General features: G+C 55.4%; 1 protein-coding gene across 3 annotated transcripts in view; it reads left to right on the forward strand.

Annotated features, from left to right (window-relative positions):
• Positions 1–17,559, forward strand: part of COL27A1 (collagen type XXVII alpha 1 chain) — a 129,812-nt gene that overhangs the window by 71,013 nt on the left and 41,240 nt on the right. For all 3 annotated transcript variants that reach the window (XR_006785878.1, XM_045840704.1, XM_045840703.1), the window contains exons 22-28: positions 825–869; positions 1,997–2,050; positions 3,770–3,814; positions 8,257–8,310; positions 10,081–10,134; positions 10,364–10,417; positions 14,542–14,595. Coding sequence is in view for 2 of the 3 variants with exons in the window: in XM_045840704.1 (XP_045696660.1) it covers positions 825–869; positions 1,997–2,050; positions 3,770–3,814; positions 8,257–8,310; positions 10,081–10,134; positions 10,364–10,417; positions 14,542–14,595 (360 nt within the window). In the remaining variant the exon portion in view is untranslated. The remainder of the gene's footprint in view (positions 1–824; positions 870–1,996; positions 2,051–3,769; positions 3,815–8,256; positions 8,311–10,080; positions 10,135–10,363; positions 10,418–14,541; positions 14,596–17,559) is intronic.

Consider the following 17,559-nt stretch of genomic DNA (forward strand, 5'->3'; position numbering starts at 1 on the left):
ATGCCAGGGGGACCAGTTTGGAGGCTGCTGGTGCCTGTGGTAAGGCCTGGAGATTCTCCATGGGCCAGAAGTGGGAAGCGGGGCTGGGAAGAGAAGGGGAAAATGGCGCCGGCCATGTGCTTTCATCTATACTCATTACCATTCAAGGGAACCCTCAATGGCCCTGCCACTTGCTCACATCTTCATTGATTCATGCATCCCCTCATACAGTCATTCACGTCTCCGTGTCTTCCCTCTCGTGCCCCTCCCTCCCTTTCCTCACGTCTGCTGGACCCTGTGCACACACCCGTCTGGAGTGGTATTTAGGGGGTGGCTTCCAAAAAGCTTAAGAGTCCATCACTGTCCTCCAGGAACACGACTTAAGCCAGTCGTTTATACTTTAGGATGATCCTCTTCACTCCGCACCATGTTCCAGACAGGCAGGGAAGCTGAGGCACAGTGAGGTTAGGGTCTGCCAGCAAGTAAATGGCAGAGCTCAGAATAGAACCCATATCTCTGAGCTGCAGCCTGGGGCTCTGTTCCCACAGCACACGACAGGGTTTGACTTTCCTGCCCAGCACTGTCGTGAACCCGGGCTGGTCACATGCAGATGGCACTGAGGGCCCCACTCACCTGGAAGTTCCTGTGGGGCCTGCCCTTGAGGCCATGACGCATGGTGCCTGTGCCCTGGGTGTGGCCAGGCAGGGCACCCAGGTGCCATTTCTCTGGGTCCAGAAGGAAATCTCTTTGGTGTACACCCCTTTCTCTTTTACAGGACAAGTTTTCCGAGAGTCCCGCTGGATTAATCTTCTCCCTTTTCCCTCTCTCGTGTCTCCTGACTCTAGGGCGATGAGGGACCCATGGGGCCACCTGGGGCCCCCGGCTTGGAGGTGAGTGTTGCTGGTCTGGGATGTGCTGCAGTTGAGCCAGCTGAGCAGAGCCGGCAGGCAACGCTGGCTGGTGCTCCGACCGGAGTCGTCAGTGGGAGCCTCAGCCAGCCAGAGGGGGGCCAGATCTTAAAGGAGGGAGACAAGGGGCAGAAAGCTGGCCTCGTCCTTGCCCACCTACTGTGTGCTGTTGCTTTGCATCCGTGGTCTCATTTGAGTCACCCGTGAGAGAGGCACCACTTTTCTTTGTTTTGCTGGGGGCCAGTGAGGCTCAAAGAGTGAAGTTTAGCTTACCATCTCACTGCCAGGGAGCTCTCCACTGCTCCAAGCGGCCTTCTGGGAGGTACTTGGCCCACCCTCTGCCCCCACTCTCACCCCTGCAATTGCATCCATCAGCACTTCATAAATATTTTGATCTAGGCCCTCTTGGTACCCAAAACTGATTGAGGATGCAAAATGCTTTTCATTGTGTGGGTTACATCTAACCATATTAGTCATTAAAACTGAGAAATTTGAAATGTAGTTATAAATCCATTGAAAGTGAATCACAAGTCCATTTCATGGCACCAAAAATACTAGTCAATGAAAAATAGCTCTATTTTTCCCAATCAAAATACTCCAATGAAGAGAGTAGCGTTGTTTTGCTATTTTCCCATTCAATCTGCGGACCGTCGCCCATGTCTCACAGTCTCTGGAAAGCTCACTTACACTCACGGGAGTGAGAGTGATGCAGGCAAAGGACATCTTAGTGTGACCATGAAAATGGTTTTGACCATGTGAATCTGCCGAAAGGGTCTCAGGGACCCGTAGGGGTCTCCAGCCCACATTCTCAGGACGGCCAGCGTAAACTGTCCCCACCCCCCGTGCTCTTTGTCATCCGTTCTGTCGCTTCCCCCAGTCCTTGAAGCCAGTGTCATCTCCCTGTTTATAAATGAGATCAGCTGGGGAAGGGGGACTTTCCCGAGGTCGCACAGCTGCAGACCTTCCCTGCACCCCCGGAACAGCCTGTTGACACCGGGCTCTGTATCCCTGGCCCCTATCCTGGGCACTGTGGCCGTCCCCCTGTGCCAGGTCCCGGGACCCCAGCAGGGCTGCCCCACCAGCCTTTCACTCCTCTCTTTCTGTTGCAGGGTCAACCTGGCAGGAAAGGGTTTCCTGGGAGGCCTGGCCCTGATGGCTTGAAGGTGAGGGGGCTTGGAAGTGACTAGGCTGAGGAAGAGGAAGGGAAACGCCTGGGGAGGGGAGGAGAGAGGAGGAGCCAACATATAATGACCCAGACCCAGGACGAACCCTGAACTCCGTGGCCAGCTTTGACACAGAGTTGGGGAGAATAGTCCCCATTTTTTATTAAGTATTGGTACCCCAAGGGAAAACGGACGTAATCTAAATGTCCCACAGTGGGCTGGAGCTCAAGTACTGGGATACGAGGCGGCCAGCGCAGATGGTGTGGCGGAAGGTTTTACGAGCTGTGGGTTCTACGCCAGTGGGCGTGGCGGCGGTAGGAAGCAGGTTAAAGAACGGAGCGTTACAGCCCGTCCACGCCCGCAACAGGCTGCTCGCGCTGCGTCTCAGAGCAGAGTCTGCAGCGTGAACGGTGTCGCCTCCGGGCCCTGGGATTCTGGGAGGTCTCCACTTTCTTCTCTGAGCCTCCATATTTCCCCATTATGCACAATAAATATGTATGATATTTGTTAACAGGGTTTGTTTGTTTTTTTTTTTAAGTTTTGAAAAAGGGCTGGCCTGGGTAGGACAGTGATGACCCTCAGCGCAGGGGTAGCCTCACTTCACAGCTTTCCAGGGACTTCCCCTGACCCCGTACACCACCACTTGAGGGGCTGGGTTTTTCCAGCCATCCTGGACAGGGGTGACTGGGCCAAGTTTACAGCTGAGCAAGTTTATAGAGGGTTAGGGCAGAGCTGGGGGTGGGGGCAGGTTGTCCACGTTCCCTCGGGGGAAATGGCCTGTTGTCTGTCTGGCCCCTCTGGGTTTCGCAAGCAGAGGCCTGAGGGAGGAGCTGGGGAAGGGCGAGGCTGGAGCCGGGATTGCAAAGAGCCACATCCATCTGTGAGCCAAAGCCCTGGCCAGTCTGAGGCCCTGTCCTGCCCTCTGAGGCCGCGGCCTTGCCCCCTCTGACACCCATTGGGTTTGTGCGGTGGGAGCGGTGACAGCTCGGGTGGACTCATCCCATGGTTCTACTGGCCTCTGCCCAGCTCACACTGTGGGGTGACCCTGGCGGCTGTGGCTGCCTGAGGAGCAGGAGGCATGGGAAAAAGCTGACAGACGAGGTCGCGAGAGACCACCAAGCTTGAGGGCCAGCAGTAGCCTTGGAGACAAACGAGTCTGGTCTCCCTTATTTATAGCCAAGGAGGCTGAGCCCAGAGCAGAGACAAGGCCCACTAAGGTTGCCTGGGAGCCGGTGGCAGAGCTCCAGAGGGGCGGGGGTCCCGGACCCAGGGGCCCAGGCTCCCCAGTCCTCACCCGTCCTGCAGTGAGGTGGCTTGTCGCCGCAGGAATGGGGATTTCAGTCGGTCAGTCAGACTGAAGTTCCAGTGCTAGCCCGGCCTCTAGCTGGCTGTGTGGCCTTGAGCAGGTCACTTCCCTGAGCTTCAGTTTCCACCTCCACAAAACGCAGTGGGTTGAGGAAGGGCCCACGTGCGATACAGACATCAAGATGCCAATTAACCTGCCAAGGGCCACTCAGAGGACATGGGTGACCCAGGCCATCTCTAGGGCCAGAGGGTCTATGTCCTTTTGTCCCTGCCATTTGTTTGGAGTCTCTAAGGCCACACTCTGGCGATGAGGTTCCTTGTCCATCCCCAGCAGTAGGGACTAAGGCCAGTCAGGTGGGGTGCTTTCCAGGAGGCCTAGACTCCCCCCAAGTGACCCCCTCTGTTTCTTCACAGGGGGAGCCAGGCAACTCTGGACGGCCGGGACCTGTGGGTGAGCAGGTAAGTCAACACTAGTCTCAGAGCATAACGGCTCTCTTTACTGAGCACTTACTATGTGCCAAGCCCTTTGGTAAGCTGTCCACTCGCACCCCACATTCCTTCCCATCCCAGCTCCAGAGGTACGTTCACTCATTTCCCTCTTTCGTTGATACGGATGCTGCATCTCAGGGAGGCGAAGTCACTGAATGAGAGAGCCGTCAATTGGAGTCACCCTGGTCACTCCCCACGGCCTGCTTCTGCAGATGTTTCTGGGGCCTTTGCCCAAAGAGGTGACGTGACTTTGCTCCCAGAGCATTGAAACGGGAAGAGCCCTTTAACCATCGGCATCTGTACTCAACTTACAGATGGGAAGCTGATGGCCAGGGAGGCGTAGCCACTTGCCAAGGGCTCTTGGTCAGGCAGCCCTCAATTACAAAGATAGAAGTTCAAACCAGTGGCTCTGGCTAGTTAAGAAGCCAGGCCATAGTCTAAAGACAGCAGAGGTTGCAAGCAGTTATTTAAAGGAGGTTTGACGATCACAACTTTCATTAACATTATTTAGCAGGGGTGTCCTACTCACCACGGTCCAGGATGGCTATGAATGAGGCCCAACACAAAACTGTAAATTTACTTAAACCGTTATGAGATTTTTTTGTGTGTGACTACATGTCACAATGGATTTAATGTGTGGCCCAAGACAACTCTTGTTCCACTGTGGCCCGCAGATATAGACAGGTTGAACACCCCTGGCTGGGGCCTTGGCGCTGGAGAGAAGCAGTTCTAAGTGCCAGGAGGGTGGACAAGTGGGAAGGTGGCAGTCCCCTCCACTCCTTTAAAGAAAGACCCTCCGGGGGCTGCCTCGGTCCAGAGGAGGGGTGATGCTGGGGACCCAGAGGGCTGTGTCTCCACCGAGAACCATCAATAGCGTGAGAGCCGCACTCGATGGGCTTCCTTGCCAGGCCTGCAACATCTGTTGGGGGGAAGAAAGGAATTAAAGCAGGGAAGGGGGGAGGACTGGGTTTTTTTGAAACGTTTCCAGTGTCATTTGAGCGCATTCTGTGGGAAGCCCAGGAGTTTGGAAGGGCTGCTGCGGCCTGGATGTATTTCCTGATTGGAAAAAAAAAGGCAATATGATCAGTGAATTTAATTTCATAGTTATGCTGATGGTCGGCCCTCGGGAAACAGAGACACGGAATCCTAGAATGTCAGGGAACAGAAGGTCCTTAGAAATCGCTGTGTTCCAGGGTCCTGATGTTTTTTGGGCCTTGGATCCCCTAAGCAGGCCAGCGAAACTCGTGGACCCCTTCTAAGAATAAAGCGCTTAAGTGCAGAAAATACAAAACAAAGAACTACAAGGAAAATCAATTCTATCGAAATACAGTTATAGAAGTACTCGCAGATGTGATCTGCTCCTAGATACTCTTCTTTTTTAAAAAAAAGATTTTATTTATTTATTTTTAGAGAGGAAAGGGAGGGAGAAAGACAGAGAGAGAGAAACATCAATGTGCGGTTGCTGGGGGCCGTGGCCTGCAACCCAGGCATGTGCCCTGACTGGGAATCGAACCTGCGACATTTTGGTTCGAAGCCTGCGCTCAATCCACTGAGCTACACCAGCCAGGGCTTGGATGTGCTTCTTTATTAGTGCAGCTGATGACGAGACCTAGCAGTAGGTCTGATGACAACCTCAGTTTCACAGTGGTGACCAGCCTTAATGACACATGTTGAAGCCTCTGCAGTACTACAACATGTCAATATCTGTGACAGGTACAGCCTCCTTGTCATCACAGTACTGGCTGCATTTATCAGGCACCTGGCAGGTACGAGGCCCTACGCCAAACACTTTCTGCACCATTACCTGCAGTTTGCCCCAGCAGCCCCGTGGTGGTAGGTGTTACTACCCCGTTTGGCACATGAGGAAACCAGGCTCTGAGAAGTCACTTGCCCAAGCTCTCCCAGGCAGTAACATAAGAGGGCTGACACGCAGGTCTGCTGGGTTCCCCAGACCTGCCAAGAGGGACTGGAAAACCCTCTGACCTCTTGCTTTCTAATAGCTCCTTACAGTGCTGCTAGCTTGCCAGGCCCTGTCCCTGGTGCTAGGGACACAGATGGTTACGAGGTGTGGGCCTTGCCTTTAAGAAGCTCTTTGCCAGGGGAGGCCAGGCATGTGAGCACCTAGCCCTGCGTTGTCTGACCCACAGCTGCCTTGTTCCTAGTTGCTTCCCCAGCACCTGGCCGAATGTCACGTGACAGAAGGGAGGGAGAGAAACTCCCACAGCAGACAGTGACCCTTTATCTGTAGACACAGAGAACCAGGCCAGCTTCCCCCGCCCCACATCAGGGACTCAGATCCTGCCCATGCAGCGGCCACTGTCAGGTGGTGACCGTACTGCCCCCTCCCCGTGCTCTTTTGCCAGCCGGAGAGGAGCCAGTGTGCCTGCAGCTGTCAGAACTGCTGCTCCACCCGGCCCACCAGGTGGAAGCCCTGGGCCTCTGCCGCTGGCCTCCCGGGCTGGCCTCAGCTCCACCTGCAGGACAGGCCTGCCGGGATGTTCCGGGGTGGTGCCCCAGGGGGGTCCCAGGGGTGGGGGGCAGGGGAATGGGGCACTCGCTGTATGGCCCTTATTCATTAGGATCCTGTTTGGCTTCTTGTTTGAGGTTTATGACCCGCCTGCCTTCCAGGACCCAGCAACCCATAAATTTAAAATAACTATGAAACTTGTTTCCCTGGGCCGGTCGGGCAGCAGCCTTCTAACAGAGCAGCTTTTCTTCCCTCCATCAGCCTCCTCTAAACGTCTGACTGCTCCCTTGTGGGGAGCTCAGGCCTCTGTCTTAACCCCATGCCCTTTTAAACTAAATTAGAATGGGATGGGAGGGGACAGACATTTACTGAGTGCCTGCATGCGCCACCCATTATCTGTAGGACTCAGAGCAACCCCGGGGTGTAGGCAGGGACCTTTACCGAGAGCCCTGCATTCTGTGGATGAGACTCAGAGAGCCTCTGTGATTTGTGCACGCACCTGAAGAGTCAACGACAATGGCATAGATAAGGTGCCAGGGCCCAGCCGTTGTTATTCACATTGTTGTCTCCTGAAAATGCTCTAACTTATTTTTCTTAAAGTAAGTTGTTGCAAAAGTCAAACACTCAGTTATTTTCTGTGGCTTCTTAGCCATGACCTCATACCTCGTGTGTCACTCTCTTCCCTCATACCTCAACCCCGAAGGGTCTCTGAGCCCGGAGAGCCAGGACCCTCCACGGCAGTGACGGTGCCGAGGGACCAGGGAGATCTGTGCCCGCTCACAGCCGCGTGCGTTGGAGGCCGCGGTGGGAGGACGGGTGCCTTTGGAAACTCGCAGCCCCGGGCTGCCGCACACAGGGCCCTGGCCCAAGGTGCCACTTTAAAACCACCCCTGAGACCCACGGAGCTAAGCCTTTGGAAGTGGGTGTCACTCTGTCACTTTAGTTGGCTGACACGTTGGAGCTTCACTGGCCAAGGGCCCAGCTTCTGATCTATTTTGGATCAGGTTCAAGGTCTCCTTTCTGAATACAGTTAGGGGACAGGGAGCAGACAGTATGGGACAAACCCACTGACCCCTCAGTCTTTCCTCATTCTCCCAGAAAGTCTTGGCTGCAGACCTGGGTTCTCCCAAAGGCTGTTTGTTCCCCCTGAACCACGCGAGACCCTCCCCAGCTTGAATTTTCCGCCGCAGAGAAGGGTGTGGGGTCTGGACAGGGAGTCGTCCACCTCCCTGGGTGGCTCCGCTGGGCTCCTCGGCCTGGCCGTGCCCGCGTCTGCCTGCTCAGGGCAGCAGCGAGGCTCGCAGCCGCCTCGGAGAGCCCCTGGAACACAGAGGCAAGTTATCACCCAGGGGAGTTAAAAAGGGCAGCCGGAACCACAGTGCGTGCGCGCGTGCGCCCTTTTACAAAGGAGAGGAAGCCTTTCACAAGACAGTAAAAAGGCCTCCACTTCCCAGATTTCAATCAGGTCTTTTGGCAGAGGCTGGTAGTGTATTTCTATCCTGGCCAGCGCGTTTGTTTCTCTCGTTGCAACAGCACCAGAGCCCCGAAAGATGGGGACAGATTTCTCACAGACGGGCCTCTCTGCCCAGCACAGCGCGCGGGCCTCCCCCCACCCCACCGCCCTCCCAACGTGGCTGTCTCCCAGCCGGATTCTGGCGCGGGAAGACTGTGCGGCGCTCCCGGGGACGCTGGCAGCGGCCCCACCGCTTGGCTCCAAAATGAGAACCATCTGGTGGAGTGAGGGAAGTCAGGACAGTGCCGGGAGAGAGGCGGCTCTCTCGGTGGCAGCTCCAGGCCGGCAGGATTACCAGGCACGGGGCAGGGGACACAGGGGAGAGGAGCCCCAGAGGAAGGAAGCCGCAGCGAAGTTGCCTTTGAAACTCAGCACGCCCCTGGATTCACGTTGCTTCCTCCTTTCTGTTGCTTTCACAAATGTTTCTTCCAGGGACTTCTGGGATTCATTGGTCTGGTCGGGGAGCCAGGAATCGTGGGAGAAAAGGTAAGTGGTGTTGAGGGGAACATACAGACAAACAGAGGTCGTGTTTTGCAATTTCAAAAAGACGAAGGGGCCAGTTGACCTGGGGGTTTCGGACTTCTTTCTCCTGTTCTCTCCTCGTTGCCTTGGCATCTGGACCCTCAAAGAACCCTTGTCCCTCTTGTAACCGAGGCTCAAAGAGAGGAGGCAACTTGCTCAAGATCACCCAGGCAGGAAGTGGCAGAGCTGGGATTTGAACCAGGTTCGGTACCCAAGGCCACACTGTGCCTGCTAAGCCATTCTGCCTTGTGCTGGCACCCGGCTCACCAATAGCCTGTGGTTTCCCACTTCCGCCCATGGGCCCTGGAGGGCACCTGCTTGCCTTGTGTGGGCTTCTCTCATTTCCAGGCAGGCCTCGGGAGGAGCCAGTGTCCTTCCTAGTGGGTGGATGGAGAAACTGAGGTCCGGAGAGGAGCAGCATCTACCCCCACCTGACCCCACCTGCCTGTCCAGGCTTATCATGAGCCTCCCTCCTCCTCACTCCCTGTATCTTATACCCTCTGGCTGCTGCATTTTTCTCCTCCTTGTCCTTCCCCTTTTCCTCCTCTCCCTCTTCTTTTTTTTCAAATTTGACTTTTTATTTTGAAATAATTAGAGAGTCACAAGAAGTTGCAGAAAAAGAAATTGTGCAGAAAAAGAAACAGTACAGAAAGAGCCAGTGTGCCTTCTCCCCTGCCGCCTTCAGCGGTGACATCTTGCATAACAACAGTGCGACGTCTAAGCCAACTCTGCCTTCTCTTGTCGTCAGAGGTTCCACGTCCCTCCTCATCTACTGCCGGCTGGTGCTGCAGCCAGGAACGCCTTTCCCACTCCCGCCCTCTCCACCCTCTTTGCCTAAGGAACTCATGGTTTTCCCTCACCTCTCAGGTCCAGCTATACTTCCTCAGGGACTCCTTCCCCAGCACATCCCCGCAGCCACATGGGGCAGATCCCGTGCTGCAAAGCCTTAGTAGCCGAGAGCCACTCTGTCACTGTGGTACCCCCATTTATATCTGTTTTGGTAACTTGTGTCCCTCCCCTCCCGGAACTGGGGTCTTCCTCCCTGTCAGCAGGATCTGTCTATTTCTACTTTGTCTACTGGGTCCTGTATGTCAGGCTGGGCACATAGTAGGTGCGCAGTAAATGTTTGCTGCTGGGTGGGTGAGTACAAGAAACGGAGCCTCACAAAAACAGCCAGGATTTGAACCCAGAGCCCCTGCCTTCCAGCCAGAGCTGTGGGCAGCACGCACCATCCGCAGGTCTGCCAGGATGGGTTGAGAGGGAAGGAGGTGCACCTCTGGTTCTTCTAGGTTTGGGCAGCGGGTGGGGAGAGTGAAAGAAAAGTCTTCCCTTGCCTGCTGCACCTCAGCATGCCCAGCCAGGGGGTGCCAGGCCTAACAAGGACCATGCGACGTGGGCCCAGCTCAAAGGGGACGTGTAATTAGTGTATCCTTAATCAGGACAGTCCTTGCCGGAGGGAGCCCACGGTGTGGTACACTGTAGTGGAGCTGAGGCCTCCTAGGACTTGCCGGGGGTCTTGGGTTCTGCTGAGTGAAGTTACAGACCCCCACTTGTCCCCTATCCCACCCAGGAGTGATGTGTCCGTGAGCCGGACAGGGACTCTCTATGGACCTTGGGCAAGTCCCTGCCCCTATTTGGCCTTCGGAAGGCCGTCTGTACCGTCCTCTGTACCTGCCCACAGGTACAGAGCCACCCCACAGCTATGACTTTTCTGAATTGTTGTCTCCATCACAGGGTGACCGGGGCACGATGGGACCCCCAGGAGCGCCTGGACCCAAGGGGTCAATGGTAAGGAGCCAGTCTGCACCCTTTTGCCCTCTCCTGCCATAGCCGTGGGGACAGCTGTGCTCTGCCTGCCTCTGCCTGCCCCAGGCACACAGGGTGATTTGTTCCTTCTCCCTCCAGGGGGCCCGGCTGCTGCCGCGTGTCCGGGGCTGGGGCTGAGCCAGCCCAGGTGGGACTGGAGGAGAAAGGCACCTTCCACCGCTGAGTCCCTCCTTTTCTTCTCTCTGAGTAGGGTCATCCTGGAATGCCAGGTGGAGTCGGGACCCCTGGAGAGCCTGGACCCCCGGTAAGCAAAGCCCTCATGTTCCTGGGGCTCAAATCCACTGTCAGGTAAGGATGAGGAGTCCAGGCCTCAGAGTCAGACAGACCGGGCTTCAAGTCCCAGCTCCACTCCTCCCTGGCTGCGCTGGCAGAGCAGACCACTGAACTCTGAGTGTAAATTACGCTCAGCTGGAAAACAGAGAAAATAGTCACAGTCATGACAGTGTGATGGCTCGAGGCAAACGAAACCACGCAGCTGATGTTCATTAGACAGTGACGTTCATTCCACAGGGGCATCTTGGTCATCATCACCACTATGGCTTTGTCCATTTACTCGGGAAATACTGTGTCATATGTGCCCGGGGCCTCGCCAGGAGTGGGGGGTGTGGCCATCAACAAGGCAGAAAGTTGTCCCTGTCTGTCCTTTAGGAGCTTATATTCTGGCTTGGGGGGGTGGGGGAGGACCCGATAAACAAGAAATGCCTGCTATGGGGGGAGGAAGGAAGAAACTAGAAATGCTGAGGACAAATAACTGAGGGTCAGAGCCGAGCATGCAGGGGTCCTGGGCTTCCTGTGATCACTGAGGAACCTGGGATCTTCCTGGGGATCCCAAAGTAGGGATGGGTGGGAGGCAGGAGGGCTGGGGGAGCGGTGTAGTAGGAGCACCCAAATTCAGGGGGCCCTTCACTCCTCTGAGGGTGATGTAGGGGTAGGGAGAGCTGGCTTCCTCTAGAGCACGGGAGTCTGTCCTTCTGCCTCCACTGGTGGAGGCTGTGGTGACGGGCAAGGGCACGCACCTGAGCCAAGGCCAGGACTCAGGAGGGCTGGGAGCCTGCTCTGGGAGGCGGGGGTGGGGGGCACTGTGGGCAGGTGGAAAGGGTGTGTGGGGAGGAGGCCAAGCCCCATCAGAATCCCCAGGCAGGACTGGGGGATGATGCCCAGGTCCCTTCAAAGCCCAGACTGAGGGGCTCCCTAGAGTCTGATGAAGGAAGGCCCAAAAGCCTTCGAAGGTCTGAACCCCAGGAAAGTGGGCACACACCAGGTCTGTGCGCCAGCTGTGGAAGCAAGCCAACTGAGTTCCCAAACTTCTGCGTGTACCTACTACATGCGGGGCCTGTGCTCGGCTCCGGAGACACAAAAATGGTGAGAAGCAGATCTGCTCTCAGGAGCCGCACTGTCTAGTGGGAATGCCAAGTATAAACACCTTCTCGCTCATTAACAGTCCTTTACTGAGCACCTACTATGTGCCAGTGCCAGGCAAGTCACCATCATCTGAACTCAGAGGTGCCTGGCACTAGGGGGCTCTGTCTGGCCCCCATGATCCTTTTGATGAGGTGGAAAACATGTGGGGTACAGAGTTGGGACCAGAAGCCAGCACTCTGGGCCCCCAGGGGTGCGTTTTTCCTGGTCCATGAGGAGGAGGAGAAGCCACATCTGGCCTGGGGCTAGAGGGGCTGGTTGCAGGCCGAGGCACCCTGCTTGGAATCCAAGGGTCCCAGCCACCCAACCCAAAGACTACTGTCCTCCCTCCCTTCCTCCCCCCTCCCCAGTGGTCACAGGACCTGAGTATCAGGCCCAGGAGACTCCCCTAGAAACAGAGTGATTAGAACCCATCAACATGGGAGGTGCCCAGGGTCAAAGCCCAAGTACAAGGATGCTAGGGACCATTATCAAGTTCTAGCTCCTGTGCCCTTGGACTTCGGCCTCCCTGGGCCTTAGTCTCCCCATCTGTCCAGTGGGAAGAAGAAAGCCTGGAAAGGAGTTGCTGGGACAAAATGGAAGGCCAGTGGGAGGAGGGCAAATGGTGGAGACACCCAGAGCAGCACACAGAAGGAAGGTGCTGGCCTCTGAATCCCCTGCCTCCGAGGCCCCGCTGACCTCCTCCTGACCTCCTGCTGCCCTGTTTCCTCCGTGCTTGCACGTGTTTGATGGGTTGGCCCAGGCTGAGTGAGATCAGACAGATCCCAAGGTGGCCACTGACCCTTCACTGCTGCAGTGTGGGGCCAGTCCGCTTGACCTCCGGGGCTCCTTCCAGCCAGCTGGCTGCTCCTCATGCCACTGGGGAAGCAGGAGAGCGCAGAGGTCCAGAAACCCAAGCGCAGAATCAGACACGTGTGAGTCACGTGCTGGCTCCCCCACCCACCAGCTGTGTGCTTCTCGGCAGCACTCATGGCTTCTCTGAGCCTCAGTCTCCCCGTCCGTAAGCCAGCACGATACTCCCTTCATTATGAGATTGTTGAGAGACCAATGATACCGTTCATGATGTCATCACTTAGCAAACTACCTGCATATGCCGAGTGCTTCATGAATGTAGTAGTAATAATAATTTCTACCTGTTAGCTACACTAATTGCCACAGATATTAGTAAGACAATTACTAATACATTTCTGATGATGCTCTTCCCACCAGATTGGCATTTTCCCACTTTTCCAATCATTTTAACATCCGTGTTTTTCTGCAGTCCCTGAGGTCAGCCAAGATTATTATCTCCACAACTGGAGGAGGGGACGCAGCGGAGTCCTGAGCCCTGCAGTTTCTGGCCACTCCTTTAAGAGAGCGCATGGCTACTCTTTACTGGGGACCTTCCAGGTCGCTATGTCTTCTCAGCAGCTCTCGGAGGCAGGAACTCTTGTTACCCCCATTTTTTAGTTGTTGAAACCGAGGCCCAAAGAGTTTAAGTCACTTGCTAAAGGTCACAGAATTAGTGAGTGGCAGAGCCGGGACTTGAACCTAGGTCTCTGGTGGAGCAAGCAGTTGGCTAATTTAAGCGCTCCACTCTACTGCCTCTGCATCAAGACTTGGCTCCTGAAATTTCCCAGTAACACATTGCATGCCTTCTGAGGCATGAGATCCCTCCGTAAAATGATCCATCCATTTTCACCCAGTCCCTGTGTTCGCCACCATCCAGGAGTCAGATCTGCCTGTTTATTGGGCCAAGCCCAGGCTCCCACCCTGCTTGCTCTGCTGAGAAGGGGTCAGGCTGAGACCTAGCCCCTCACATCAGCAGCAGTTGGAGGGTCTGCGCCTCTCGAGGCCAAGGCCATAGGGAGAGAGAGATGGAGGGAGCTGGAAGTTTTTTCCGAGGCCACAAACAGAGATGGGCCTCTCCCTGGTATTCGGAGGGGGCTGAGGCCGACTCTTCCTTGTAAAAGGGGCATGCCTCGTCTGGGACTGGCCGGGGAGCCGGGAGTCTCCTGCAGCTGTCGAAGGGGTCCTGGCCGGCCATAGGGTGCAGTTGCTGCTTGATGAGTACAGCTGGGGCTGGGACCCGGGGAGGAGAATTGGGCAGTGAGCCCGCCTGCTTCCTCTCTCTGCCTTCTTTCTCTCCCTCCCCACCTTCTTCTGCCCTCTCGAGTTGTTTGCATATTCATCATTCCTTCTACAGATTTCTAAATCTATGTCATGGGCCTGTGCTGGCCCAGGTGCTCAGAATTCCAGGAACAAAGCCAGTCCGTCCGATGTCTTCTATCCCTCCCTCCCTGACTCCCTGGTGCCTCTTCTCCTTCCAGCATCAAACCGAGAGAACTGGGAATCCTCCTAGGGCCAGGCCAGTTCCCTCCTCTTTGCCTCTCCCCACCTCCATTTCTCCACCCAGTGTCTCCAGCCCACTCTTGACCCTCCCTTCCCACATAAGCTCCGCCCCCCCCCCTTCTGGGCTGTGGCCTGGTTCTCCCCCCTGCAACCCCAGGGCTCTGTCTAGGCTCTCAGGTAGCTCTCAGGTGATACTTGGGGACAGGGTCAGGGACAGAACTTGGGATGCCACATTATCTTTGCTGATGGGGGGAGGAAAGAGGAAATGGGAATTTAAGGAGACCTTTTTTTCAGAACTACCGTGTAGCTTCTGATTGTGGATTTTGAGAAAAAGAAGGAAATGGGTCCCACAGGGAGGTCCGTCCCGACTAAGGATTCCTAGGAAGGGCTGAGGCCCCTGTGGAACCCAGGGCAGACTCCTGCTCAAGGTTGCAGCCTATCCCCTGCCTCTCCTAGTGGGACAGATTGCCCCACTGGGCCAAACCCTTTAATAGGAGGGATGTGGAGCCTGAGCAGGGGGCTGCTGCCCCTGAGGCCAAGCCTCGCCCCTCACTACTAGCCCTTGGTGTTGCACTCGGTCCCTTAAAAAGGGCTCCTCCAAACACTCTCCTCCCACAGGGTCCTCCGGGATCTCGAGGCCCGCCTGGCATGAGGGGAACAAAGGGACGCCAGGTAAGTGGGGCCCAGTCCCCCAGGGACTGATACTGGTCACCTGCCAGAGAGACCACCTCCTATACCTTGCCCCCTGCCCAGTCCTGAGATCTTTGACCTTCACCGCACCAGGCAGGGTTCCAGGCTCACTGTAGCACCCCACCCCAGGCACCTTTCCCAGCCCATTTCTGAGCACCAGGCCTTGCCAACTAGTGGGCGCAGACAGGCTCTTGTCCCTTCATTCACTCAACCACCTTTTACTCACACCTGCTCTGTGCGGGCCGCTGGTGGAGGCTCTGTCGGTGCCACAGAGACTAGGACCAGTGTGATGCCTGTCTGCCCTCATGACTCAACCAAGTTGGCCGAACAGACAGTTTCGGGTCATGAGCATGTTGTCGGTGGAAGCATAGGGCAGCTTGGGAGCCTGGCGGAGGCACCTCACCTGGACAAGGTACCAGGGAAGGCTTCAGGGAGGGGGCAGTGCTTGAGTGATGCCGGACTCCAGGCAGAGGGAAAGCTCTAAGGCAAGAGAAGGTGTGGCATGTTCAGGGATCCTCATGGGTTCAAGGGAGAAGGATGAGACCAAGAATTAGCAGGTACTAAGCAAAGCAGGACCTCAAACACCAGAGTTAGGCTTATGGGCTATGCTCCAAGGGTAGTGGGGAGCCATAGAGAGTTTTAAGCAAGGACTGGCCTTAGCATGATAGCAAAAGGTAATTGCTAGTACTCACTATGTGCCAGGCACCATCTTATCACATATATTAACTCATTTAATCTTCAATGCTACCCTGTAAAGTAGGTGCTATTCTTATTTCTATTTTACAGACAAGGAAACTAAAGCACAGAGAGAGAGGTTAAGCCGCTTGCCTTGAGTTGCAGAGCTAGAAAGTGAAGAGCTGGGATTCGAACCCAGTGACTCTGGATGTTTTGCATACTGCATGCAGCCTTACTTTCAGTCACAGGGAGGACAACTGGTGCACAGGTGCCGGGCCGTGTAGCCCTGTAGCCCTATAAGAAAGAAACGAGACGGCCCAGGTAGTGTAGGCAGCCCAGGCCTGCTAGCCGAGCGCCACACAGGGCTTCTGTGATAGTTATGCTCCTCTTGGCTGAATTTCAAGTGGTTTTAAATTTTCCTCTGAACCAGATGGCCTGAGCAGTCGGCCTGGGAAAGCAGGGATTAAGAGGCATTCCTCTGGCCCGGCAGGGCCCCTCCCAGCATGTCCTGGGTCTATGAAAGTGGCCCACGGCCCACTGATAGCCAGGTCCAAACCTTGAACTTGTGCACATTTCCTTCTGGAAGCCACACTAGCTGGAGGGTGAGCTCCCCTGGCCCAGGCCCTGCCCCCTCCCTGCAGATGGAAGGCGCAGGCCCCCCTCCGGCCACCTTCCCCAGTGGGGGGAGGAATGTATCTCCTGCTTGAGGAAACCCAGGCTCCCAACCACATCAAAGTAAGGCCTGGAGGGGAGCTTCAGGACCACGTGCCCCTCCCCCCTGCTGGGTTCAGCAGGAATGCAAAACCTGTGGGATCTGACAAGATTAAAAGCAAAACAATTTAAATGCCCATCTAAAGGTTGATATGATTCTAATGTAGGTAAAGTACCACCTAACCCATGTGTGAAATATAGTAATTACTCATTGCTCAAAATACCTAAGAGCAAATATAAGGTACTTTTTAACAGCGAACTAGTAAATCCTGGCATAGTATGTATTTCTAGCCTGATTTTTCATCTTTTCATTGGTTGTTTGAAGTCTCTGTTCTGAGGAACATTTTATAAAAAATACACTTTTTTTTAAACCTGTGGGATCTGCCCTCTGGGTCCCCAGCCTACGAGGCCACTGTTGGCCATTGCACAGATGGGGTCACTACTGAGGACAGTGGGGGACCTAGAGAGGCTCCCACTGTGCTGCTAAAAATCTCAATTCTGGGCAGCCCCCATCTCTGGGCCCCTGAAGATCCTGGCTTGTTCTGTGTGTGACCTTAGCAAGGCCTTGCTGCTCTCCAGGCCTCAGTTTCCCTATATGTGCCATGGACAATGGACTTGGAGCTCTGTCTGCAAGGCCCTGCCTGCTTCTCTGCCCATGTGCAGATGGGCCCTGCTGTCCCCCACCCCCCAAGTCCCCTACCCTCCTGCCCTGGGAATCATGGGAACTAAGGGATGGAGGCAGAGGCAGGATGGGGCCCTGAGCCCTCTGCTCTTGGTAGAATCGCAGACAGAGCCTGGGTCCCTGGGCCCCAGCTGAATGAGTGGGAGCTCTGAGGTCAGACAGGTGTAAGGGTGAGTCTCAGGGTTCCTAGTTATCAGCTCTAGGACCTCAATGCAGTGCATTAACCTCTCTAAGGCTTGGTAGCTGATGTCAGGAAGAGGTTGTAAGGAGCCAGAATTTGAACTCCAGTCAGCTGGATGCACACTTTTATTCACCACTACCAGTCACTGTGTATCAGTGTGGAAGTGAGCTCCCCATCACAAGAAATATGCAAGTCTAGGCCTACAAGAGACTGCCAGGAAGGCCATGTGTGCAGGGTGGGGCCGTGTGATGGAGAATACCATGGGAGACTGCACTCTCCCTCCACTTACCCATTTGAGGGAGCTGGGAGGACTCTGAGATTCAGGTGCTGCCCCTGGATTCTGGTCCTGTGAGGGGGGCTTAGAGACCAGCAGACCTGGCCCTGAATCCTGACTTCTCCTCTGTGAGCCTCCAATTTTCCTCTGTGAAATGGGTCAGCAGCAGAACCAACCTTATGGGATGGCCATGGGGATTAGGCCCCCTCATGAGCACCTCCCACAGGTCAGCTCCGGACAGGCAGCCATGCGTAGGGTGCGCTTGGCGTGTATTCATTCCCTCTGTCAGCCACCTCTTTTTCACAAAGCTGCGATTGGCCAGATTTTCTGTCCCAGGCAGGGGCTCCTCCCACCAAGCCCCAGCTGTGACTTCAGACATCTTCCTGGGCAGTGGCTCCAAGAGAGCAGACTTGTGGCTCTGAG

The sequence above is a fragment of the Phyllostomus hastatus genome, unplaced genomic scaffold (assembly GCF_019186645.2).
Source record: "Phyllostomus hastatus isolate PE091 unplaced genomic scaffold, TTU_PhHast_1.1 phas_contig_34, whole genome shotgun sequence".
Lineage (NCBI taxonomy): Eukaryota > Metazoa > Chordata > Mammalia > Chiroptera > Phyllostomidae > Phyllostomus > Phyllostomus hastatus.